General features: G+C 33.7%; 5 protein-coding genes and 1 pseudogene across 10 annotated transcripts; 1 reads left to right on the top strand and 5 right to left on the bottom strand.

Annotated features, from left to right (window-relative positions):
* Window positions 1–844: 844 nt before the first annotated feature.
* Window positions 845–4190, bottom strand: LOC9324540 (E3 ubiquitin-protein ligase ORTHRUS 1). 2 transcript variants are annotated; one of them, XM_021009988.1, is made up of 9 exons: window positions 3660–4189; window positions 2603–3135; window positions 2381–2506; window positions 2163–2262; window positions 2008–2072; window positions 1814–1916; window positions 1592–1718; window positions 1299–1513; window positions 845–1205 (listed from the first exon to the last, which is right to left on the bottom strand). In XM_021009988.1, exons 1-9 carry the CDS (start codon window positions 4086–4088, stop codon window positions 993–995), a joined length of 1911 nt encoding a protein of 636 aa, XP_020865647.1. In that variant the 5' UTR covers window positions 4089–4189; the 3' UTR covers window positions 845–992. The 2 variants fall into 2 exon arrangements, with proteins under 2 accessions (XP_020865647.1, XP_020865646.1); XM_021009987.1 differs by having other exon boundaries at window positions 1299–1718; window positions 3660–4190.
* A 1222-nt stretch (window positions 4191–5412) lies between these two features.
* On the top strand, window positions 5413–10768 carry LOC9323068 (E3 ubiquitin-protein ligase ORTHRUS 1). 5 transcript variants are annotated; one of them, XM_021035904.1, is made up of 12 exons: window positions 5416–5508; window positions 5767–5945; window positions 7654–8058; window positions 8433–8965; window positions 9059–9184; window positions 9303–9402; window positions 9493–9557; window positions 9649–9751; window positions 9847–9973; window positions 10052–10266; window positions 10352–10601; window positions 10637–10768. In XM_021035904.1, exons 3-11 carry the CDS (start codon window positions 7681–7683, stop codon window positions 10565–10567), a joined length of 1863 nt encoding a protein of 620 aa, XP_020891563.1. In that variant the 5' UTR covers window positions 5416–5508; window positions 5767–5945; window positions 7654–7680; the 3' UTR covers window positions 10568–10601; window positions 10637–10768. The 5 variants fall into 5 exon arrangements, with proteins under 5 accessions (XP_020891559.1, XP_020891563.1, XP_020891561.1 ...); XM_021035902.1 differs by having other exon boundaries at window positions 7649–8058; XM_021035900.1 differs by having other exon boundaries at window positions 5413–5508; window positions 7649–8058; window positions 9847–10266.
* An 885-nt stretch (window positions 10769–11653) lies between these two features.
* Window positions 11654–12672, bottom strand: LOC9323067 (probable leucine-rich repeat receptor-like protein kinase IMK3). Its single transcript, XM_021035905.1, has one exon. The coding sequence runs from the start codon at window positions 12433–12435 to the stop codon at window positions 11719–11721; it is 717 nt and encodes a 238-aa protein (XP_020891564.1). The 5' UTR covers window positions 12436–12672; the 3' UTR covers window positions 11654–11718.
* A 2055-nt stretch (window positions 12673–14727) lies between these two features.
* On the bottom strand, window positions 14728–16280 carry LOC9323066. Its single transcript, XM_002886955.2, has one exon. The coding sequence runs from the start codon at window positions 15929–15931 to the stop codon at window positions 14942–14944; it is 990 nt and encodes a 329-aa protein (XP_002887001.2). The 5' UTR covers window positions 15932–16280; the 3' UTR covers window positions 14728–14941.
* A 1747-nt stretch (window positions 16281–18027) lies between these two features.
* On the bottom strand, window positions 18028–19675 carry LOC9323065. The gene has a single exon (XM_002886954.2). It carries the CDS (start codon window positions 19528–19530, stop codon window positions 18028–18030), a length of 1503 nt encoding a protein of 500 aa, XP_002887000.1. The 5' UTR covers window positions 19531–19675.
* LOC9323064 lies at window positions 19670–23109 on the bottom strand (annotated as a pseudogene).
* Between the last annotated feature and the right edge of the window lie 3642 nt (window positions 23110–26751).

The raw sequence follows: 26751 nt of genomic DNA, 5'->3' as shown, positions 1-26751 counted from the left end.
ATAAAAAATATTTACAAAACAAATCAAAGCCCAAAATCATAAACCTAAAATCTAAAACTTTTCACATTCCTCGGACTCCTCTCTCTTCTCTCCGAAAACCCTATTCTCCGGTGAGTCTTCTTCTCCGGCGCTGCTGCTTCTCCGGCGATCCTCCTTCTTATGTGTCGCTGCTTCTCCCACGTGGCTCCTTCTCACAGAGTCAACTTCTCCCTCGCCACTCCTTCTCACAAATGCTTCTTATCCGACGAGTCTTGTTCTCCGGCGACGATGCTTCTCACACAATCGTCTTCTCCAGCTAATAAGTAAGTCTTTTTTGTCCAAAATTTGTTGTCTTCTCTTCTTCTAATTCTTTATTGGCTGATTTATCAAATCTGTAGCAGATTTATTCTACGGATTTATTTGAATTCGCAGAGATTAGTGGCAAAATGTAAATAATAATAGTTTTTTGTGTAAATAACGGCAACTTTTGTGTCGATGACATTTTTTTAATGACATTTTTATTATTATGATTTTTTGTACAAAGCTTTATAAGAGTATTTTGGGCTATTCTAGTTATTAATTCCCACACTCTAGTTATTATTAAAATATATGAGTTATTCTAGTTATTAATTCTCACATATAAGTCATTCTAATTATTCTCCCTATAAAATATATGAGTCGATATTTTTGCTCATTTTTCAGATCTCAACTTCATGTTGGGTTAATTATATCAGATGCTAAATAGTCTAAATTAGTACTATACAAGTACACTAAAATATATTTCGAAACTACTAAGAAACCAAAAAAAATAAAATCACGGATTAACTTCAAATTATATCTTATGATAAAAAAAAAAAAAGATACGAGAAATTTGAAATAAGTTTTAGAATAAAAACCAAAACAATAAGTTCAAAGCATACCACAATCGTTTACGGAATATTACAAAAAGACTAAAAAGTCCTTCAGCTTGAGAGAGTTATTATACTCTTTATCTCTTAAAAGAAGTCTTCTGTTTACTTTCCAACACAGTCAGTGGCTGCTGCTGCAACTGTATCAACCAATTTGATCCTCTTCGTTGGTGGTTCAACTTCAGACACAGTCTGAGTTTCTTCTTCTTCAGACTCGGTGTTGTTTCCTCCAGAAGACTCTGCAGTGTCTTTGCTTGATTCAGCCTCTTCCTCTTTCTTCTTCAGATTTTCGATAACTTCCATCATTTCTCTATTCACCTAGTTTATGAAGCATTGATTCATGTTAGCCAAAGTTATTACAACAAAATTGGTAAAAACTAGAATTTAAGGAGAGTGGTTTTTGTTTTTTACCTGCGGGTTTTGAAGAAAGTCGGAGAGGTCGGTAGTGCAGCACGGACAGGTCATTATGTTCTTCTTTGCACGTAGTGTGCGCCCGCCTCTGCTTCTCTCTCTCACTTGAGAGACCCCAGCAAATTTAGCTTCCAGGCATGCTTTGCAGAAGTTGTGAGCACAAGGGGTCGTCACTGGAAAACTCAGCACTTTCCGACAGATTTGGCAGCCGAATTCTGTGTCAAATATTACCCAAATCACAGTTATGTATTGTGCTAGATACAATAATAACACAAGTGGTAATCGATGTTTACCTTTGAGAAGTCTGTTATTTCCGTTTTTTGCTTTCCTAATGATCTTCCTCTCCTCAGGATCCAAAGCAGCAACAGCCTTTCTGCTAACAGGTGGAGACTTCATCCATTTCCAACGACCCTCAGCTTCCTAATCAAGGAAAATGTATCCGCAGGCACAGGGAAAAAGGTCACAAATCATGAACCAGCCGAAGAATGCTCAAACAAAAGACAGGGTGTACTAACATCGAAATCCCATGATGGACTCTCCATTCTCACAAACAGGTCAGTAGCTTTCTTAAGCTCTGGAATATTAGGCAAAGGTCTTGGACGATCGCCATGCTCATCACTGCAGTATATAATTCAAAATCTCATGAGCCATCAATTAGCAAATACAGAAATAAGGCACCTTTCCGGAAAAAAAAAGAAGAAGATCAAACCTGGTCCATGGAGCTGGCTCATTGTCACATCTAACAAACAGGTAACGACAGACCTTATAAGAACCCTACAGAAAACAGAAGAGTGTACTTCAGGAATAAAACAATCCAGCTCTGCATAGAAAGAACAATATAGGAATGTTAGCTATATATTCAACCTGTATTCCAACGTTGCTCCAGCACTTCTCGATTCGGTAGACCCCATCGTATCTCACTCCTTCCTTAGGGGCATATGCAGAACGCTTCTCCTTGTGAGACCTAAAGAGTCAGGATAACTTTCTGCTCAGAGTATATCGATGACCAAAGATAATCTATTCTTATTCAATAAAGAAAGCATCCCATTCACATAAAGTTGAGAGTCTGGAGAAAAGCTAACCTGACAACTCGGACAGGATAGCCCATTTTGCAACTAAGTCTTAGAGCTTCATTCATTTTTGCAAACGACTGGTCAGAAGACTGTATCTTGTTAGTTCTTTTGTTTCCTCCGAGATCCCTTCCACCACTGCAACACACATTCACACATTACTTCTATAAGAAAAGACACAAGCTACAAATATACAGGCATCAAAGTGTTATAGGAGTAATATAAAAATCAAACCTTCCTGTGTAGAGAAACCATTCACCATGATCCTCATCATCATCATAACCTCCAGAGAGCGCCACAGACTGAGCTCCAACCGCTGATTGCCCGGAAATGCCAGCAACATGCGGGAAATGAGCTCCCCACTGCCTACATTCTTGCCTGTCCTCCCAAGATTCTCCAACCAAAACACCTTGATTCCTAGTGGGATCATTTTCAGCTGGTATGGGACCAAAATGATCACCAGGTACTGTGACATAAATCCTTCCGCTAGCAGCATTAGCTTTCCCAGTCTTTTTAGCCCGCTCGGTAGTAAAGGCTTTCTCAGGACGGTCTTGGTTGCGGATAATATGATGAACCTTGGCCGCAGTTGCATCAACAGAACATTTGGTAACACTTGCTAAACGAATAGCAGAGACTAGAGCTAAGTTGATGCGAGGATTTCGCGCAACATTTTTCGGAATTTTGGTTCGGCATGTCATACAAGTTAGCTTCCCTTGACCTACCCATTTCTCGAAACATCTCAAGCAGAAGTTGTGCCCACACGGTGTCTACAAACACAAGTACAACCATTAGTCTGCTACTTATATACACTTAGTATGCTACTTAAATACGCTCATCATCATTATCAAGAACACAAATAAACTAACAAATCTTCTACTGTTCTGTGTACTAATAACAAGATTCAACAAGGCATTAACACAATCACAAGCGTAAGACTGATTGCAAATAAGCCATTAGTGTAATACTAATCATCCTTATCCACAACAAACACATAAATTAGCGATTCTACTACTGTTATTAACACTAATCAATAACCACAAGATTTAGCGAGTCATTACCACAAATCACAAGCATATAATCATCCTTATCAACAACAAACACATAAATTAGCAATTCTACTACTGTTATGTGTACTAATCACAAGATCCAACAAGTCATAAACACAAACCACAAGCATAAATTAGCGATTCTAGTACTGTTATTAACACTAATCACAAGATTTAACGAGGCATTAACACAAATCACAAGCACATAATCTATTGATTTGAAGAATCGATGAAAACGAACGAACCGTGATAGGTCTTTCTGGCAATTGAATGCAAATAGAACAAAAGATCTCTAACTTCTTTTTGTCTTCTTCATCGAGACGATCGTCACCACCACCACTCATCAGTTTCTGCCTCCTTTTGGCTTTCTCAGCTTCCGTCAAATTCACATCAGCCTGAATCGCACGGATCGCTGCTACGAGAACTGAACCGGATGTTTCAAGTCCAGCGTTAGCGTTTCCGGTAACCGGAACGGCGGAGGGAACGACATCGCCAGAGCAATCGGGACACTGCCACTCTCCAGTGGAAGAAGAGAGTGATTCTGGAAGGAGACACGACACGTGCCAAGGCGTGACGCACGTGCCACACGTGAGAGTCTCTTCTGCCGGAGGTTTCCCCTGGCACCGCATACATACACCGTCTCCGTCGCAAGGAAACTGAACTTCAGGCGCCATTGTTGAAACGAGTGAGAGAAAATGGTGTTTTTGAGATTTGTGAGAAAATTGGGGAAAGACGTAAATAAGTAGAGGAAGGAGAAAAATGAAGAGGCGGGTTTTGAAATATTTTGGGGAAGAAGAAAAGAGAGCGTCTTTAAAATTAAAATTTTCAAAACGAATTAAAAAGAAAATATCTAAAAATGAAAAAAAATCTCACAGTTTCGATAAGATCGTGACAGAATGGTAACTAATTGTTTTATTTTCTTTAATTGTTTTGGGTCAATATTTTATTATTTATTCTGGTCTTTTTTCTGAAATTTTCTATTGAAAAATGTAAATGATAAAGATTGGATTTAACAAAAAAAAACAAAGATAAATATGAAGTAGGGGTGAGAATGAGATGTAAAAAAGAAGAAGCTAGTAGTCGTGGTTTAGTTGAAAATGACTGTTTCTCAAATTGAAATTATATTTGTAAACGGTTTTTTTTTTTTTAATTTATAAAAGTAAAAACTAATATGTATTTTGTTTCTTGAGCTTCAATAACTTATTTGAAATAAGTATTATATTATGTCGTCAATTATATAAAAGAAAAAAGTGATTAATTCTATGACAATAGTTATATCGCACGTGTATGTATTAAATAAACAAGAGGCGGTTGTCTATTAAAAAATGACTATATATAAAATTTGAATTCTATATATAATTAGTTTACTATAATAATTAATAGTATGCCGTCAAATTGTAAAACAAGAGTTTTATGGTAACAGTTATAACTTATATTGCATAGGTTTGTTAATAGTAAATTTACCTAATAGCGAAAATTAATTATATATAAAAATTTAATTCTATATTACTAACTAGTTTAGTTATCAAATTTTAAAAAATAGGTTTTATGGCAATAGTTATATCGCACGTGTTGGTCAATAGTCAGTTTACCTAATATACATGTATGGACAGTATGGTACTTGTTATGGATTGATGTTTGATGAAGTCATCAAATCTGAATGTATAAGCAAAACATCTACTCATAGTTTGAAACTTTATGGGTTTGGATTTAAGAAAAATGGATTTTAATTGGAATATTTAAGGCCACAATTAAGATAGCATTTATTTAAGTGGGTTTCTCTCTCTTACATGCAGTTAAGAGTTTGAATTTCAATTCCCAAGGTGTGATGCATGTTAGGCTACTTTTGAAAACGTTTTTATGTATTTTTCTATATTATGAAGCTTATTTTATGAATAAAAACAATTTAAGAATTAAGTAAAAATTAGAGAGATTTTGTATATTAATATGTGATATCTTGATATCTTTAGAATTTTATTTCATTGTGTGTGATTCCTTTAAACTAAACTTGTCAAGGTGTATCAAAGGTCTTTCCATAGCCCTTATGATGCTACCGATCCACCCATCTATTCATCTTTATCGCATTTATTGAAAGTAAGTTCAGTCCAGCAACTGATTCTCCACCAACTTTATCTTCTATCCACCTGAATTTGTTGAGAGTGACATCAGTCCATCAATAACTTAACCATCAACCAACTTTAGGATTATAGGATCTGTGGATGGTTGATGGTTAACCATCAATCAATAAATTGCTACACCAATTTTGAGTTCTGTGGAATTCTAATCTCTTCTTTTTTTTTCTTTCTCACATGTCGTTGGCCTTATGTCTCTTTTCTCAATGATTCTTTGCAGCTGCTGATGTGTTCTTTTGGATGAATAAAAAACTGTCAGCTGATGTTCTTGGTGTTGCGACTGCCATTTGGGTTCTATTCCAGCTGGTTGAGTATCATTTGTTGAGTCTTTTTTGTCACATTTCGATACTCTCTTGGAGGCCTCTTTCTGTGGTTCAATGCTCACACATTTATTAACAAGTAAGATTCAGACATTGTATAGTTTGTAACACAACCAACTTATACACATTTTTTGAAAATTTGAAATTTTTAGATCTTCACTTTTTGGATTCCACCATTAAACTGTCTCAAGATAAAAGAAAACACTCAAAAGTGTCTAAATTTTTTATTTTCCATTATTAAAATTATAAATCTTGTTTGGATCCTAATTTTTGGATCCAACCATTGAGGGTGCTCTAAACACTCTTAGTTCCTGCATCAATGTTACATATTTTGTTTTTTTTGTTCAATGTTACATATTGTTGAACATTTATACTTAAGTTACATCAATTTTTAGATGTTTATGTTGGAGATAAATTTACTTTATCAAATGCTTGTTAATTATAATGTGACATATGGATTTTGAATCTAAAATAACACATTTAGAAAATTAATTAAAACAATACTCCGTCAAATCATATTCAAAACAATAGTAATTTTGTAGCAAGATCAAAAATTGTAATAACTATAAGTCTATACCATACATTTTTTTTTCCGCCATACATATAAGTCTATACCATACATATTAAAGAGTGATCATATTAAAGTACTTTGTATATTGATAGTACTAGTGGTGGTGGTTTAGTGGAAAATAAGAGTTTCTCAAATTTGAATTATATTAGTAGTTGGTTTTTTTCTTTTATAACAACTATACATTAAAATTGGTTTCTTTAATTAACAAATGTAAATATTTTAAAATAATATGTATTTTGACTTTTTTTGAACTTCAATAATTATTTGAAATAGTTACTAAGACGCCGTCAAATCATATTAAAAAGAAGTAATTAGTTTTATGGCAATAATTATATCACACGTGTTGGTCAATGGTTATTTTACTTAATATAAATTTATAGTACTAGTTATGGATATATGTTATGTAATGATAAATATGTTATTGTTTTAATTGATTTATCTTAATATGTAGTTTTTGGATTTGAAATCCACGAGCTACAATATAATTGAGTAGCATTTGATAACATAAATTGATCTCTGCCATAAACATCTAAATGTTAATGTCTTTTAAGTATAAACATTTTTTCTGTATATATAGCGAATCTATAACTAGAGTTTCAGATAAACTGACGATTGACTAACACATAGTATGATATAATAATTTTCTATTTTTAATATCACCATAAAATCAATTAATTTTTAAATATAATTTGAAGACGTTCTATTAACTATTTCATATAAATTATTGAAGTTTAAGTGGCAAAATATATTTCATTTTTAAAACGTATAATACATTAATAAATTTCAACAAAACAATTGCAAATATAATAGAAAATTTATATACAATTATTTTTCACAAAATCACCACCTCAAGTCTAATAATTTATCTTTGTTTTTGTTTTTTCTTAAATCACGTCTTTATCATTTACATATAAATTAATAAATATGACAAAGATGGTAAATAAAAAATGTTGACCCAAAAAGCAACTTTTAAGGAAAATTAAATATAATAGTTGCCATTCTGTCACAATCCCCAATTCTTATCGCTTTGTGAGATTTTTTTCTTTTTTAGATTTTTTGTAATTCATTTTGAAATTCTTTAAAGACTTCGTTTTCCCAAAACTTTCAAAACCCGCCTCTTCACTTTTCGCCTTCCTCTTCTCTCACAAATCTCGAAAACACCATTTTCTCTCTAATCTCTCTCTCACTCGTTTCAACAATGGCGCCTGAAGTTCAGTTTCCTTGCGACGGAGACGGCGTATGTATGCGGTGCCAGGTAAAACCTCCGTCAGAAGAGACTCTCACGTGTGGCACGTGCGTCACTCCCTGGCACGTGTCCTGTCTCCTTCCTGAATCACTCTCTTCTTCCACTGGAGAGTGGCAGTGTCCCGATTGCTCCGGCGATGTCGTTTCCTCCGCCGTTCCAGTTACCGGAAACGTCGGATTTGAATCATCCGGTTCAGTTCTCGTAGCAGCGATCCGTGCGATTCAGGCTGATCTGACTTTGACGGAAGCTGAGAAAGCCAAAAGGAGGCAGAAGCTCATGAGTGGTGGTGGTGACGATCGTCTCGTTGAAGAAGACAAGAAGAAGTTAGAAATCTTTTGTTCTATTTGCATTCAATTGCCAGAAAGACCTATCACGGTTCGTTCGTTTCCATTGATTCTTCAAATCAATAGATTATGTGCTTGTGATTTGTGTTAATGACTTGTTAAATCTTGTGATTAGTGTTAATAACAGTAGTAGAATTGCTAATTTATGCTTGTGGTTTGTGTTAATGACTTGTGATTAGTACACATAACACTAGTAGAATCGCTAATTTATGTGTTTGTTGTTGATAAGGATGATTAATATTTGAAGTACCACACTAATGCGTATTTGCAACCAGTCTGATGCTTGTGATTGTGTTAATGCCTTGTTGAACAGTAGAAGAATTGTTAGTTTATTTGTGTTCTGGACAATGCTATTTAGTGTATTTAAGTAGCACACTAATGGATGTATTGTATTTTTGTTTGTAGACACCGTGTGGGCACAACTTCTGCTTGAGATGTTTCGAGAAATGGGTAGGTCAAGGGAAGCTAACTTGTATGACATGCCGAACCAAAATTCCCAAAAATGTTGCGCGAAATCCTCGCATCAACTTAGCTCTAGTCTCTGCTATTCGTTTAGCAAGTGTTACCAAATGTTCTGTTGAGGCAGCTGCGGCCAAGGTTCATCATATTATCCGCAACCAAGACCGTCCTGAGAAAGCCTTTACTACCGAGCGGGCTAAAAAGACTGGGAAAGCTAATGCTGCTAGCGGAAGGATTTATGTTACAATACCTGGTGATCATTTTGGTCCCATACCAGCTGAAAATGATCCCACTAGAAACCAAGGTGTTTTGGTTGGAGAATCTTGGGAGGACAGGCAAGATTGTAGGCAGTGGGGAGCTCATTTCCCGCATATTGCTGGCATTGCCGGGCAATCAGCGGTTGGAGCTCAGTCTGTGGCGCTCTCTGGAGGTTATGATGATGATGAGGATCATGGTGAATGGTTTCTCTACACAGGAAGGTTCGATTTTTACATTACTCCTATAACACTTTGATGCCTCTATATTTGTGGCTTGTGTCTCTTATAGAAGTAATGTGTGAATGTGTGTTGCAGTGGTGGAAGGGATCTCGGAGGAAACAAAAGAACTAACAAGATACAGTCTTCTGACCAGTCGTTTGCAAAAATGAATGAAGCTCTAAGACTTAGTTGCAAAATGGGCTATCCTGTCCGAGTTGTCAGGTTAGCTTTTCTGCAGACTCTCAACTTTATGTGAATGGGATGCTTTCTTTATTGAATAAGAATAGATTATCTTTATTCATCGATATACTCTGAGCAGAAAGTTATCATGACTCTTCAGGTCTCACAAGGAGAAGCGTTCTGCATATGCCCCTAAGGAAGGAGTGAGATACGATGGGGTCTACCGAATCGAGAAGTGCTGGAGCAACGTTGGAATACAGGTTGAATATATAGCTAACATTCCTATATTGTTCTTTCTATGCAGAGCTGGATTGTTTTCTTCCTGAAGTACACTCTTCTGTTTTCTGTAGGGTTCTTATAAGGTCTGTCGTTACCTATTTGTTAGATGTGACAATGAGCCAGCTCCATGGACCAGGTTTGATCTTCTTCTTTTTTTTTCCGGAAAGGTGCCTTATTTCTGTATTTGCTATTTGATGGCTCATGAGACTTTGAATTATATACTGCAGTGATGAGCATGGCGATCGTCCAAGACCTTTGCCTAATATTCCAGAGCTTAAGAAAGCTACTGACCTGTTTGTGAGAAAGGAGAGTCCGTCATGGGATTTCGATGTTAGTACAGCCTTTCTTTTGTTTGAGCATTCTTCGGCTGGTTCATGATTTGTGACCTTTTTCCCTGTGCCTGCGGATACATTTTCCTTGATTAGGAAGCTGAGGGTCGTTGGAAATGGATGAAGTCTCCACCTGTTAGCAGAAAGGCTGTTGCTGCTTTGGATCCTGAGGAGAGGAAGATCATTAGGAAAGCAAAAAACGGAAATAACAGACTTCTCAAAGGTAAACATCGATTACCACTTGTGTTATTATTGTATCTAGCACAATACATAACTGTGATTTGGGTTATATTTGACACAGAATTCGGTTGCCAAATCTGTCGGAAAGTGCTGAGTTTTCCAGTGACGACGCCTTGTGCTCACAACTTCTGCAAAGCATGCCTGGAAGCTAAATTTGCTGGGGTCTCTCAAGTGAGAGAGAGAAGCAGAGGCGGGCGCACACTACGTGCAAAGAAGAACATAATGACCTGTCCGTGCTGCACTACCGACCTCTCCGACTTTCTTCAAAACCCGCAGGTAAAAAACAAAAACCACTCTTCTAGTTTTTACCAATTTTGTTGTAATAACTTTGGCTAACATGAATCAATGCTTAATAAAATAGGTGAATAGAGAAATGATGGAAGTTATCGAAAATCTGAAGAAGAAAGAGGAAGAGGCTGAATCAAGCAAAGACACTGCAGAGTCTTCTGGAGGAAACAACGGTGAGTCTGAAGAAGAAGAAGGAACTCAGACTGTGTCTGAAGTTGAACCACCAGCGAAGAGGATCAAATTGGTTGATACAGTTGCAGCAGCAGCCACTGACTGTGTTGGAAAGTAAACAGAAGACTTTTTTATGCAATCTTTTAAGAGATAAGAGTATAAAAACTTTTTTTTTGATCAAACAAAAAAAGAGTATAAAAACTCTCTCAAGCTGATGGACTTCTGTAGTCTTTTTGTACTATTCCGCATGCTTTGAAACTTATTGTTTTAGTCTTTATTCTAAAACTTATTTCAAATTTCTCGTATCTTTTTTTTTTTTTTTACTAAAATTAGTAAAATATAATTAGAAGTTAATCCATGATTTTTTTTTTTGGGTCTTAGTAGTTTTGAAATGTATTTTAGTGTACTTGTATACTAATTTAGACTATTTAGCATCCGATATAATTAACACCAGCATGAAGTTGAGATCTGAAAAATGAACAAATATCGACTCTTATGATATTTTATATATGTGTGGAGGTAAGTTAATGACGAAAACAATTTTTTTTTTACTATTCGTTATGTTATCTCGAAATGAGGACATTGATTGAGTTTGGTCCAGAGTTCTTCAACTGTAGACATGTACTAAGGTGTAAGAATGTGCTTACCAGCTGTTCTGGAGGGGCTTGCGGGAGTTGCGTGCCATGGACATTTACTACAAGTCTCTTTTGCTTGATACAACAATCTCTTAGCATTTCTCGCTTTAAAACAAATTTTCCTATAATAATAGTAGAGTTCCTTACTATATTAATAAGTTAACATTTGCGGCTTATTATGTTGGTCTTTATTTCAAACTTATTAGAAATTTATTTCTGTTTCGTATTTCATTACATATATCAATATATAATACCAAACCAAATGTGTGAGCATTTTCATACTTACGTAAGTAAAGGTACATATTTAAATTGGTTAGATCTTCCAATCTTCTCAATGTTCTCTCTTTTTCAGTATATGGTGATTTGAAACTTACCTAAAATTTTACTGTTGATCATTTCCTGTAGTACCTTCTTCAAAACCCAAGTTTTTTCAATAATGCTCAAAAGACAGAGACTACTTGATGAAGGAAACATAACCAGTTTACACTATATACAAACATAAACTGATGATGAAATGATTCAAAACACTGAAACAAACAAAGAACAAAAAAAACTACTTGGAAGAATTAAAGAATTGCAAAAAATCTACTACTACTCTGCAACATTTCCACACTACCAAAACTCTCCACTCTTTCTATTGACTTGTGGAAGCAGAAGCTTCAGGAACATCAATCAATGGTTCAGACGTTGTTGCTGTCTCTTTAGGTCTAATCTCTCCAAGTTGTGTCATCACTTGTTGAGCTTCAGGTCTTGTTGATGGTGTAGGATCAACACAATGCAACGCCAGTTTCAGTGTATTCAAAATCTCATCAACCATTGTGTTCACATCATTCAACAGCTCCAAATCGAAAACCTCATTAGTCCACTCTTCTTTAACTGCAGTAGCAACCCATTGAGGCAAATCCACACCGTTTAAGGCCTCACTCGGAGATTTACCAGTCAAAAGCTCCAATATGATCACACCGAGGCTGTACACATCGGTTTTCGTATTGGCTTTCTTCAGCTTAGAGAGCTCAGGTGCTGTGTAACCTAACGCACCAGCTGTTGCAATCACGCTTGATCCTGCTGCTGCTGTCATTAGCCTTGAAAGACGGTAATCTGAGATCTTCGCGTTGATGTTCTCATCCAAAAGTACATTGCTTGATGTTAAGTTTCCGTGGATGATATTTGCGTGTGTGTGAAGGTAGAACAAGCCACGAGCCATTCCCTTTATTAAGCTCATCCTTGTAGGCCAATTGATATGAACATCTGGTCCTCTTGCTGCAATTTCAAATATGAAAACAGAGTTACAAAATATTACTTGTTTTAGCAAAAGTATCAAACTTTGAGGCTTTAGTATCAAACTTACCATGAAGGAATGTGGCAAGACTTCCTCTAGACATGTAATCGAAGACGACAAGCTTCTCTCCTTTAGGGCCTAAGTAATAAGCTTTAAGTGCAAGGAGATTCGAATGCCGGATTATTCCCAAGACGTTAATCTCATTCTCAAACTCCTTTAGGTGATCTTTTCTCTCAATCTCTTATATGGTAATATATAAACATTCAGTAAAATATGACTCTAGTATCGTCTATTTTCCTTTAATTTGTATTAATTCTTGGTAGAGTTCATTTCTAATATTTTTACTACATCGAAAAAAGTTTGTGTTGTTTTCTAAACTGAATAATTTTTTTTCTACTTGTAATTGGTTTTAGTAAGATATTGATTATAAAGAAAAATTATTTTTCAGATTGAATTTTTAAGAAATTACAAAATTAGTAAAATCTCTCTATAAATTAATAGTTATTAATTTCTCGATAAATTAATACCTCTATAAATTAATAGAATTTTTCAATTCCGATAATATTAATTTATAAAGGTTTTACTGCAAGAGTGCCTTTGTTTCGCAAGATTGAAGGCACTCTCGGCGAAGGACCTCCGATGAATAGAATCACCTGATGAGAAGATGCGCGACATGGCTGTCGTGCTCCTCCGGAAGTTGTTTACCGACAATTTCTTGTTGCGTCTGTCCCCAAGCACGAAATCATATGTCACAACATAATTGCTAAACCGATTAAACGAGGAAGAAGACATCCACGAGAAACTTTGCTTGGTGGTGTCTCTTGTTCCTTCGGTTTACCTGCCAGAATGGCCGGATTTTTGGCCCTTATTTTACCGATTGTCTTATTCAATGGAAAAGAGGTATTTGGAGTCAGCCTTGATGATTTTGGTCAAATTATCTCTAGAGTCTCTGGTCCCTAGCATACAAATTATGAAATGCTTCATCTCCAATATCTTATGTACTCATATTTACATGGAACAGTTCCGACCCTTTGCCATAGAAGCTTTGATCAGATTCCTTTCCAACTGAAGCACAATGTTTGCAACGTGTTTTCGCTAAAGTGATTGAAATGTTGCCTCTGGCCTAGAGGAGACGGATAAAGATCGAGTAGATCATCACCAAACACTATTCAATATACTTAGTACTGCTATAAAGGATTTGGACTCAAACAGTTCAACTTCATGCTCTTATTTTTGAAACACCAAAAGCATCTTAATATCAAACACAAATTTATTTATTTTAGTAACAAATTTTCATACATTGTAACCTTATATTAGGATGCTCCTATTCATCACTTATTTTCGTCTTAATAGTTTTTGGCGTAAAAATGATATACTTTTTTTTTGACGAAACTAATAGTAAAAGTTCATGTGCCCAATTGTATTGGATTTGCACAAAACATTTTGTATACCTAAACTTTTCCCATCAGTGATTATTGAACTTAAATTGATTAATCTTACTATTCTTCAGTGTTTCGTATCCAGTGATATATATATATATATATATATATATATATATATTCCACCAAACACTGCATTATTTCCTAAGGCAAGAAAATGATTTTCAAGTTGATGATCACTAAAATTTCTTATGCGTATATTAATTAATATAATATATATCAAAAATCTTCTTAATCAAAAAAGTTAAAATTAAGTAAAACTGCCAAAAAAAAAAAAAAACATATAACAGCCTCACGTATTAATTCGTAACTGATTAAGAAAATTGAATTAAACTATAAATTAAATTAAACCATGATACATATTGTTAATCTCATTAATCATTTACATGTGTCTCGATTTATTGTCTAAATATATTTCATTTCCTAAAAAAGCAAAAATAAAACAAAAAATATATGTATTTATATTGGAGATAAATTTGAGAAATCAATGTCAATCTATCATAGTGTTGCCCGGAATTTTAGAACCCTAAATGAGAATGAGCAAAACCATCTTATGCATAGAGGTAATTTCACAACGGAAATGTTTGTATCCACATGGTTTATATTCGGATCAAATGTGTGAATTAGAAAAAGAAGTCTCGCTCTTGGTGGGTAAATATGCAGAGCTGGAACTCGTGCTTTTAGTTATAAACTTTCCACTACAATATACGACAACTATAACAAAACTGGTAATGTTGCTGCATCAGAATTTGGAAAGTTCTTTTTGCATTAGCTTTCGAGAATTTGGTTTGATGTTTTTTTTTGTTTTTTTTTGCTTTTTCTAGTTTCGAGTCTTTTCCTTTTTGCATTAGTTTTCCTGTGTATATCTCTATGACTCTTGTTAGTCCTTTTATTGTTTCATCAAGTCTCAACGTAAGAAATCAAACTCTCAAAATTTGCACAAGATTAGTAGATCATGACCAAAGATGCAAAAAAATATTAGTCCTAAAACTCTATTTCATTCAATCCACTCGTACGTAAAACCAAAATATAAACACCTAAACACTACACAAACCAAAACCAAAACCAAAACCAAAACCAAAACCAAAACCAAAACATTCCCCTAAGAATTTGTTTACTTGGGCAGGAAGCAACCAAACTCAAAGGCGCTGATTAAGCCAATCTTCATCACCATTATCAATCTCTCCAACATATTCAAGCATCTTCTTCTTCACAACCATCTTAATCCTCTGCAACACATTCTTCGCTGTCTTCTCAGTGATAATCGCATCAATCCTCTGAATCAAACCCAAGACGAATTTAAACTCTGTAGTACAATACCACCATAACTGCTCCACTATAGCGATTTCAAGATCCGTAAGAGCTTTCAAAAGAAACCCTAATTCCATTCCTCTGTTCACCGATTTCAACATCTCATTAGCAAGATTCTCCACTAAAGCAACACGTCTCGTCTCCAACAAGTGAACCGCCGCACAGAAACCACCCACAAACGCCAAACCCCACTGGCTCGAACTCTCTTCCTCTTTGTCACCTAAACGTTTCAAGATCGCTGGAAGAAGATTCTCCATTAGAGGAATCAGAAACTCCTCTTCATCCAAGGGCATCGACAAGCTCTTGAACACGGAAACCGCTTTCGCAAACTCTTGTTCCGCTCTAGACGAGATAAACTTAAGCAAGCCATGCCAAGTTCTTTCTTGAATGGTGAATATCTCGAAAGCAACACGCTTCACGAGCAAGCAAAGAGTCTTGAAACTGGTTTCCGAGATAACTTGTTCTTCAAGGCAAGATATGAGTAAAGTCGAGAATACCTGAACCACTTCAAAATCCATAGAAGCTTCTTCTTTGATGAAGATACCGTGGAGAAACCTCATTGCACTCTCTCTGATCTCGTAAGAGACACGTGGCTCTTTCGAGGCGAAGACACACATGAGCTTGACGGAGAAGCATCCCGGGTAATTGGCGACGCAAAAACGGAAGAACTTTCTATCTTCTTGATATTTCCGTGGATTTATGAGGGCGGCGATGAACTCCACCGTCGGTTCGATGTGGGGATTCGCAAGAAGCTTGAAGGCGGCTTTGTTGAACTCTTCGGAGGTTGGTTGCTTCGTCGGCATCTTTCGCTTATCCATGGGAAGGTAACAGAAAGTCCCGGGGAGATAGATATATAGAGACTAAAAAGGTTGAAGAAAAAAAAAATATAACTATAGATTTACGCATTGTAAAATTAGGTTTGTTAATATCTTTTTGAAATGTTATATAGATGGGATAATGATGATGAGTTTGTCAGTTTGATTTTGTGTAGTCCATACTATAGATAACCTTCTTTATTCAATTGTTTATTAGTAAACGATTCTTTTTTTTTTTTATTTTGATAATATTAGTAAACAATCTTTCAAAGTTCTTCAATGTAAATCATAAATTCTAGAAACTTTTAATTGGCAACTGATTTTTTTTTAAATCGTTCAATTAAAAATATCTACTACCACCAAAAAAAAAGAAAAAAAAAACCCTTATCTTTCTTTATTTAATTTTTTTTTGTCGTCTGTTACAATACATGTAGGGACTTATTGGTAAGGGCTGTTAGTTTTAGCTGTAAAGACTTTGGCTGCAAAAACTTTGGCTATTAAAATCTGATTGGTAGAACAAGGCGGTAGAAGTTGTGACTGTTATTTTTTTTAATTATATATATTCAAAATAAATATAAATAATGTTATGAATAAATTCATCTGACAATATAATATTATTAATTATAAAAATTTAGAAAAATACAAAAATTCAGAAATAAATGAATAGAAAAATATTCTCAATAAAGAAACGAAATATGTATTATTCATTCAATTTTAATAACCAAAAATTGCATTAAAAAAATGGATAAACTAAAAATCAAATTATTAATAATAAAATATTTATTTAAAATAAATGACAAAGGTTTAGAAATAAAATAATAAATAAATATTCTAAATGAACACATTTATTTATATTTATTATTTCATGACGAAATTTAATATCCAAACACACTAGTAAGAAGTGGGATAAGTTTATAAAAACTTGGGTGAAGGTGTGGAGCTTGAGGATCCTTATAATATATATTTTACAGCATCTTCAAATAATCTAAACGGTTTTTTAGATGTTTCCACTCCAAATTAGCTCCAAATCGATCGTTAATTTTATGAATAATGTTTTCTTTCTAAAATAGTATGTAACTATTTGTTTTGAAATTATTTTGATTAATTATAAACAAATTTGATCTTTAAATATTTAAAATATGTTTTACGATAACTATTTTGGTAAACTAGTCAACATAAATTTCGCTAACAAACCAAATAAACATTTGAAAAATAAATTAAAAGGTAGAAATAGTTAAAATACTTATCTTGAATGATTCTTGAGCAATTGTTATGGCTAATAATAGTGTTTTGAATGTTTCTTTTTTGTTATGTAGTTGTATAATTTTGAGTAATAAAAAATCAATAAAACTGTTAATGATGAAGCAATTTATGAAATAATTGAATGGCCTATATGAAAGTGTATGTTTTATTAAAAATACTATTCTATAAACTCTTTTATACCAATATTAATGGTGATTGTGAAAATAAAATAATTATTATTGAAATGGATCTTAAAAGAAAGATTGAAAAATGATACTAATAATTAATTTATCAAAAAATATTTGTGAAAAAATATATGTAATCATTTAGAGAGATTCTAATTATTATGGGGACAAGAAAAAAGAAAGTTTTTAATTATTATTTATTTAAAAGCTATATTATTTGTTTGAAAGCCTCATATTTATGGCTTTAGAAAATTGAACGTAAAGAAAAACAAATTGGGCAGTTAGACTTTTAAAGCCTTAAAAAAATCTAAAGTCTTAAAATTGTGATTGATGGCTTTAATGACTTTTTTTTAAAAAAAACACAGCCCTTAAAGCCTCTCCCAATCACCGCCATAATCTAGATATATTTCTTGTTTGAAAAATTGTTAGGCGCTACTCGAGCGCTCAATATAGGCCTAGCGATAAATCGGAAAATCGGATTAAAATCGGAAATTAATCGGGGACTAGTTTTAGAGTTATTTACTTATTTTTAAAACATATTAATCCAAAATTATTTTCAAAATTACAATAAACACATAAAAATAAATTTTTAAGAAATTTTTTTATTAAAAAAATATGATTTTATTAAAATTTGAACATTTTTTTTTTTTTTTGACAAACAAGACTTGTATTTCATTCAATCAATCCCATAGGGGCAAAGTTTACAAGATCTTCAAGCATGGATAAAAGTACAATAATCTGCAAAGAACAGAAGCTAACAACATAGATAGATAGATAGGTTTGATAAGCCATAGAGAATTGGAGACAGAAGCAATCAAGCAACAAGCCACATGCGATCTCATGGTGTGTCATAGACACTTCCGCGAACAAGTCGGGGAATTTTGAAATAGTCACGATCGAGAGATCTTGTTCTTGTGACGTTGAGAAAGTATCCTTTGCCTCATGGTTCGCCGGCATGAAACGCAATGAGGACATTGGGACCAATGGTAGAATATCCTGGAAGATAAAGGTTTCTTCGGGTATGGGTATGGGCATGGGCATGAGCTCAAAATTCAGGAGAAACGGATATAAAGGTATGAAGAAGCTTTGGTAATCACCGCTCCTTGGAGACGAGATCATAATGCCAATCTTCTTCAAACTTATACTTTCAAGAGTAATAACCATGATGTTACGAATTAGCTCTTGTATGGAATCGGTCAGCAAATGAGACAGAGATGAAAAGTTGAAGAAGTTTCGGTAACCACCGCTCCTTAGAGACGGGATCATAATGCCGTTCTTCTTCAAGCTTTTAACTATGTGGATAATAATCCTAGGTGATTCTAATGGCAGGGTTCTCAAATAGTTCTTGTACCAACATAGCAACAATGGTGGATTAAGATTCAATTGATGTCTTCGATCAATTGATTTCATGAATCGACGCAAATATTGTCTAAGCAAAGACAAAAAAGAGTTCGGGCCAAACCTGGGCTTTTGAAGAAAATTGTTTGGAACACACCTTTTGATATTTTGGCTTAACAAAAGTATTGAAGTAATGGACCTGGGCCAAGTTGGGAGAAGGGATGGGCCGAAAGCTATCATAATGGGCCTAAGCTGGAAAACAAACGGGCCAACATTTGATGGGCCCAACACAAGTGAAGAGACCATCGATGCAATTAGGGTTTCACCGTTTTCCACCCTTCTTCTCATCGGACAAGGCGGCGGAGAGGTTCTCCAGATCGGCAATGAAGTAATCGCATGCTCGGGGGTAGTGTTTGAAGGCTCATAGGGAGATCTAGCCATGTCCCTTTTAAGATTCTGGAGGTTGATTTCGCGAGGCCGACCCAACATAGTGACTTTAATGGATATGAGTTCAGCTTTTGTCACAGGGGTGGGCGGAGGAGAAGCTTTGACGAAGGTGGAGGATGGGCCACAAAACGGCCGGTGGTTGCGGGTTAAACAGCTGAGAACTGGGAGGATGCAGAGCTCACTAAAGGCAATTCGGGGAATAACCGGGAAGACATCAGGCTCAGAGGGAGGTAAAGAGATGACGAAAACAAATCCGGCAAGCCCAAACCTCCGGATCTGGGAGATCTTTGGATCAAAACGGGAGACACGATCTTGAAAATAAGCTGAAAAAGCAGAGAGTAAAGAGGCTGAACTAAAGCTTGAAGAGAAAGTCCGACGCCGGCGAGCCATAGCTCTACCGGCGTCGGAGAACGGCACAATCGTAGAAGCTTCGGGAATGACGCCTGAGAGGATTTCGAGTTTTTTGTGATAAATGATATTGTTCCCCTGAAGTGATAATAATTAAAACTTCCCAATTCAAATGTTTAACTAACAAAAAAAAGTTGTTTTATACTTGCAATATAAAAATAATCGAGATATGTAAGATTAGGCGGCGGGAAGTAAATCGGATTAGATAGAAAATATGTTTACTTGGGCAAGAAGCCAATCTTCGTCACCAATATCAATCTCTTCAACATATGCAAGCATCTTCTTCTTCACAACCTTATTAATCCTCTCCAACACATTCTTCGCTGTCTCGTCAGTGATAATCGCATCAATTCTTGTTGGAATTGTATCCTTGATTGAACCTGCAAAAGAGAAAAGAAGAAGCCAAGAGAAGATGATGGCGAAGTAAGAAGAAGAAGAAGAAGATGTCGTGAAGAGAGTCAACGACAAAGAGGAGGAAGACACAAGTCAACACAAGAATGAAGTTGGGCTTGTTGTCTTGTAATAAGAATAAGTGATTGGGCTAAATGTTTTGTTAGGCCCAAATGAGTAAGTGTGTTGTGTTAGTTAAAGACTAGCTTAGTAGAGTTGTCAAGTGTAGTGGTTAAGAGTTGTTGTTGTGTAAGGTTTAGTAGTTTAACCTTGCTTGTGTAAGAGAGTCTAGAACTAGGAGTAAGGTCCAAGTGCAAGTGTGTGTATGTGTATGTAGTAAGTAGAAGTAGAAGTAAAATAGTATAAGTATGCTTGTATGTGTGATGTAAGAAAACAATCCTTGTGATCCATTAATACAATGTAGACAATTAAAGAGTAATGGTTTTTGTTCTTTCTCTCTAAAGACAATGAAACCGTAAATGAGTGTGAGAAATAGAGAGAATGTGAGAATGTCAACAATTCTCCGAATCAAACCCAAAACAAATCTAAACTCAGTAGTACAATACCACCATAACTGTTCCACTACAGCGATTTCAAGATCCGTAAGAGCTTTCAAAAGAAACCCTAATTCCATTCCTCTGTTCACCGATTTTAACATCTCATTGGCAAGATTCTCCACCAAAGCAACACGTGTCATCTCCAACAAGTGAACCGCCGCACAGAAACCACCCACAAACGCTAAACCCCACTGACTCGAATTCAACCGTTTCAAGATCGCTGGAAGAAGATTCTCCATGAGAGGAATCACAAAGTCATGGACAAGCTCTTGAACACGAAAACTCACGCAGGCCATGCCACGTTGTTCCCTGAATGGTGAATATCGCGAAAGCGACGCGGTTCACGAGCATGGAAAGAATCTTGAAACTGGTTTCAGAGATAACTTGTTCTTCAAGGCAAGATATTATTGTTATATAGATAGGACTAGATCATCACTCGTACTATAGTACGAGTTGAATTTCAATTATTACAAAATTTATAAATTTTATGTTTTAGAATAAAATTGTGACATATTATAATAGTAAGTGAAAAAATAATATTTTTTTGTCAATCCCTATATATAATATTAGAATGAATATATTTTCCCTTTTCTATAGTATTCAATTATGGATATTTTTTTTAAGACATGAAAACGGAAAATAAGATTATTTTTAAAAAAATTAATATTGTTTGAACAATGAGTTAATTTATGTTAACAACCACAAAATGAGAGTGCATATAATTTAGTTTAATCAAAAATCAAAATATCATAAATGAATCGCATCTAAAACGTAGATTATTTTGAATTACTTAAGAAAATTAGCTATTATTTTGAATTAATTTAGGAAATTATTTTTTCAAATTCTGATTCATTGGTTGTTGAAATAGAGATTTGTTTGAGCTAATTACGGAATTTACCAATTATTCACATAATCAAATATGTTATGAACATATATTTGGTATATAATAATACCAAATTCAATCCGTGTGTGGAGTCTATATTTTCATTTTACAATTCCTATGAAAATAGGGAGACTCACAAAAATGCCCCTTTTCTCATGACCTTTTTCAAAAATACCCCCTCCCTAATGAGAAAATGCTCATTTTATTCCCCAACTATTTGCAATTAACACAATTATTTCCCAACTATCGTGTGCGCAAATTTAATCTTCAACTTGTTGTTGACTTAACAATTTTGACCCAAAATTTGGTCAACGTTTACTAGTTAACTCGAAAACGTTAATTAACTCGATTAAAACATAATATATTCAAAAAATCCTCAAATATTTCCCCAAATTGAAAGCTAAGAACCCTAAGTGATTTTTTCTCAAGATCGATTGAGAGTCACATAGAGATTGAAATCGAATTCACATATTTTGATGAGAATATCATGAATAGATAAAGGAATAAGCTTCCAATTCGAAGGGATTACTAAGAACCTTAGTTATTAGCTTTCAATTTGGAGATTTTATGAGATTATTAGGTTTTAATCGAGTTAATTAACGTTTTTCGAGTTAACTAGTAAACATTGACCAAATTTTGGGCCAAATTTGTTAAGTCAACGACAAGTTGAGGATTAAATTTGCGCACACGATAGTTGGGGAATAATTGTATTAATTACACATAGTTGGGGAATAAAATGAGCATTTTCCCCCTCCCTAATAGCTTCCCTGAAACTGACCATTTTACCCTTAATGAGAATTTAACCTAAATAAAAAACCCTAGCTCCCATCACCCAAATTGCCGCCGCCGACGAGATCTATTTTCATCTTCTCACAGGAGGAGATCCAAATATTGAGAGAGAATCTACGCCCTTGATTTATCCAAAACTCGATTTCGTTGCTAGATTTGTCATGTTTCTGTATTTCGATATTTTTCTTCTGTCAATATGATGAAATCTCTCAGATCTGGATTCTCAATTTTCTGTAATCACACAAAATCTCTTATTCTTCGGCTTAAGTTTGATTTCACGGTTTCAATTTCGATTTCAAAAACGATTGTTGTTTTTTGTTCTTTTAAAATACTTTGTAAATCATTTTAAAACCTTTAAAATACCTTGTAAAACCTTTTTAAACATTTAAAATCACCTTTAAAATACATTGTAAAACCTTTTAGAACTTTTAAAATACATTGTAAAACCTTTTAAAAACCTTTAAAATACCTTGTAAAACCTTTTTAAACATTTAAAATAACCTTTAAAATACATTCTAAAACCTTTTAGAACTTTTAAAATACATTGTAAAACCTTTTAAAACCTTTAAAATACCTTGTAAAAATTTTACAATACCTTGTAAACTCTTTTAAATACATTGTAAAACCTTTTTAAAAGCATGTACAACCTTTAAAATACGTTGTAACATCCAGAAGTGGAATAAATCAGAGATGATATACATATTTCGCTTGAAAAAAACTTCTAAAAGACAGAGATCGGTTACCTGGAATTGACAGAGACAAACACAGAGGGAGAGTGATATAGATCTCGCTTGAAAAATCGAACCCAACAGATCTGGATTGAAACGCTTGAAAAATCGAACCCAACAGATCTGGATTGAAACGCTTGAAAATCGTTCGAATTTTACATCTAGTGGGATTCGAATTAGGAATCAACGACGGTGTCGCCGGCTCCTCCGCCATTTTCAACAGATTACGGGTTCGATGGAGCAGACGGCGACAAGAGAAGATGGGATTTTAGGGTTTTGGCCTGCAACATGTATCTCATTAAACAAGGGTATTTTAGTCAGTTTAGATATTTTTGAGGGGCATTTTTTAAAATGACCAACTGAAAGGGACATTATTAAAAAAGGGCATATGAAATGGGGCATTATTAACAATTTCTCATGAAAATATTGCGGAACAATCTATTATTTATTATTTTCAAAATTGCTTGCAGAATCAAATTTTCAAATATTTAGAAGTGTCAAACCTTATTTAACTCATCTCATCATAAAATCTTAAAATGCCGTCTGTTATAAGGATCATTACTTTCTACCATATAATACATTACATTTAACCCGCCGTCTACTATAAATATTTTAAACATATCTTTTTAGAAAATCAAATTAATGTATTTATAAGTTTTTTTTATCTTTTTAATCTATTAAATATTTATGATATTCTTTAATATATTAAATTAAACTTTTTTAAAATGTTCCAAATTAAAATCTTTAAAATTTTTTATTGTACTATGTAAAATTATGAATTTAAAAAAAAAATGATATGAAGTTAAATATAAATATTCAAATAGTTATAAGGATCATAACTCATTTCATCATATAATATATTATATTCAACCCGCCGCCAAAATATTTGTTTCAAAAAATCAAATTACAATTTTATACTTCATAAATTTTTGATCTATTAAGTATTGATGATATTATAAAAAAGGAATATATTACTCAAATATGAAAGTTTGACCCGTTAAATTTGTTCTTTCATACATTTAATAATTTATATTCGTTTTTAAAAATTCAAATCTTGGTATATGCGGAAAAAAATTTACTTTTATATAGATGATATAATCATTTATTTATTTATAGAAATAGAATCATATAAAGATGAGATATCAAATCTTATATATTCATTTTGATTGGTCATTCTTTTTAAAGAAATTAATAATAGATTTTCATTTTTATAATTAAATTAAATTAATTAAATTTCATAATATAGTATTTGACTTGTTTATCCTTAATGAGTTGAATTAATTTACTATATAAAATTTTATTTTTAATGGCATTCTTAAGTAAATTCTTACAAAGTGGAAGGTTAATTAAGGGTAATTGTAAATTGTACTCCCCAAATAATAGTATAGGATAATGATAAGTTTGGTGATAGGTTTAGAAGCAGAATAAAATTTATTTTTCTGTTTCGTAAGAATAGTTTTAGATTTAAATAGTTTAGTAGTTGCCAAAAAAAAAAAGGTATTAAAATATTGTTAGTTTCAAAAAACTAAAAATTGTCGGTTTGATTTTATGTAATTCAATAGTAAAACTATTCTAGATAACCTTCTTTAGCCAATAGTTTAGTAAAGGATATTATCACGATCTATGCTCAGAAGAATCAAAAATTAAGTGATAATTCTGACCGCTTTTTCTACAGTGTTTGGACAAAAGAATTTACATGTTACCAATGTCCACTTAATATTATAAAAATAAAACTAACGTTAACATAATATGTTAATGTATAATTAAGCGATAATAATTAAATTATCAGGGTAAATAAACATGATAATGAAAAAGGTAGTTGATATCAATAACATTATCGAGCAAATTTTATATTTAACACATTATATGTAATTTTGTTATATTTTGTATGATATAATAAATAATTAACACGATAAATATGAGTTTATCATATAATTTGTAAACTTTCCAGATATAATATAATTTATACTGCTAATAAAATTATTAACGACAATAATCATTGTTTGTTTTGTTATCGTCTCTAGCAATGGAGACTGTTTTTCTATGTCGGATGAATAGTGTTGTGGATATCAAAATGAACAGTGACATCCGCATATTAATATTCTTTTATCAATGGCATTTGTGTAATTAATAAAAAAAAGAAAGATATTTTTGCTTTGCATTTTATTTCTCTTTCATACTTACCTAATTTTTAAATCATCATGGCTACAAATCTAATTATTTGGTCAACTGACCATATAAATTAATATGGGTAATTAACGGGCCAGGGCAACATTTGAAAGACCAAATATCTTATTTAATATAGCCCTTTAGTAAACGATCTTTCTTAGCTTTTCAATGTAAATCATAAATTTTAGAAACATTTAATTGGCAACTAAAAATTTGAAAGAATCGTTCAATTAAAAATATCTAGTACCACTAATATCACTATAAAATTTGTGAAACTTTTCTATTCTTTATTTTATCCAAAACAAAGAAAGGAAAAAAAAAAGCTTATCTATTCTTCGTTTAATTTTATTTTTTTGTCGTCTGTATATTACACGTTCGGATCTTTTGCGTAGCACCGTAATTGTTTTGTTAACTGAACACTATTCTATTGTTTGTTTAGACCATTTGTTCACGAACCAAGCGAAACCCATGCTACTTCCGATGAATAGTTTGTTTGTTCACTGCCTTTAGAGTGTTGCATCTACTTTGGGCAGTCCGTTTAGTTATAATTTCAACGTTTGTTTGGCCAGCAGAAGGTGGTAAGATGATGATAACATAGACGTTAAGATTAATATATGGTTGCCTTTGGGTGATTTGAGACAATATAATGGTCCACAGAACTGATCAGTGTTGGAGAAGTAGTGACCTTAAAGCCTGGTTTCCAAGAGTTATAGTCTACAAGATTAACCTTTAGGGCTAGCCGTATACTGACTGTTCCGAAGGCTAAGGATCTCATCATCTCAGCGCCCATCTTTTAGAGTATTTTCGACGTTATCAAGCACATGTCTCTTTCTTGTTGGTGAGAGGAAACCACCCTCAAGAGTTTATAAATATTTTTCCAGCATTAATCCATGGAGATATATTTAGATTACCAACTTCTGCAGACCCACTGACCCGTACACTCAAAAGAAAATAAACCCGAACCCGAGTGAATAATGGACCCAAAAATAAAATCAATTTTGGCGAATGAGGTCAAGTAAAAAAAAAAAGAGTTGCTTTCGATTCACAATAAGATATGTTCTACATGTTTGTTGGGCTCAAACCGTGACTAATTTAACGGATGTGATATTGACTATGTAGTTCTGGTTTAGTTCTGAATACATTTTCTTAGTTAGAATATGTAGCTACGTATTAGATAACGAAATTTCCCTTTATTCTTCATATATAGTTGACAAAGAAAATACTGAGGGATGGGGATGTGCCTTTAGTCAAGTGGTTAAGTCCACTTGACTCCGCCTTCTTCACCGGAGTTCGACTCCAGTAAGTCGCGTTATCCCGCGTAGTAGGGATTGGCTATGGATCGGGCCTTGTCGATCCAAAGATGTAAAAAAAAAAAAAAAATACTGAGGGATAGAAAAACACCGGAAGAGGTAAGATGTATATTCTCATTTTCTTACTTTATTTACCTTCATCTATGTATATACATGCATATATATAGTATACATGCATATAGATACACATATAAATGTGTATGTTGTAGTTGATGATCATCACTCATGCGAACAAAGAAGCATCGTAATACATTTTCCAATAATGTAAAACCTTCCTTTCTTCTTTTTCATAAAATCCCCAACTGCGTTTTGGTGAAGAAGTTGTCTTCTTCTTCTTCTTCTTCTTCATCTTCTTCTTCGTCTGCTTCGTCTTCTTC

Source organism: Arabidopsis lyrata, assembly GCF_000004255.2.
Source record: "Arabidopsis lyrata subsp. lyrata unplaced genomic scaffold ARALYscaffold_2, whole genome shotgun sequence".
Taxonomy (NCBI): Eukaryota; Viridiplantae; Streptophyta; class Magnoliopsida; order Brassicales; family Brassicaceae; genus Arabidopsis; species Arabidopsis lyrata.
The sequence above is the reverse complement of the archived record's forward strand: the minus strand, read 5'-3'. Positions and strand labels throughout refer to the sequence as shown.

Bases quoted from the DNA above. Each gene is read 5' to 3' on its own strand.
- LOC9324540 (XM_021009987.1), bottom strand. From the start codon at position 4,088: ATGGCGCCTGAAGTTCAGTTTCCTTGCGACGGAGACGGTGTATGTATG. The intron at 3,136-3,659 runs GTTCGTTCGTTT...TTGTGTTTGTAG, and splicing joins TGCCAGAAAGACCTATCACG to ACACCGTGTGGGCACAACTT. The intron at 2,263-2,380 runs GTTAGCTTTTCT...CTGACTCTTTAG, and splicing joins TATCCTGTCCGAGTTGTCAG to GTCTCACAAGGAGAAGCGTT.
- LOC9323067 (XM_021035905.1), bottom strand. From the start codon at position 12,435: ATGGTAAGTTTGATACTAAAGCCTCAAAGTTTGATACTTTTGCTAAAA.
- LOC9323066 (XM_002886955.2), bottom strand. From the start codon at position 15,931: ATGGATAAGCGAAAGATGCCGACGAAGCAACCAACCTCCGAAGAGTTC.
- LOC9323065 (XM_002886954.2), bottom strand. From the start codon at position 19,530: ATGGCTCGCCGGCGTCGGACTTTCTCTTCAAGCTTTAGTTCAGCCTCT.
- LOC9323068 (XM_021035900.1), top strand. From the start codon at position 5,924: ATGCTCACACATTTATTAACAA. The intron at 8,059-8,432 runs GTTCGTTCGTTT...TTTTGTTTGTAG, and splicing joins TGCCAGAAAGACCTATCACG to ACACCGTGTGGGCACAACTT. The intron at 9,752-9,846 runs GTTAGTACAGCC...TTCCTTGATTAG, and splicing joins GTCCGTCATGGGATTTCGAT to GAAGCTGAGGGTCGTTGGAA.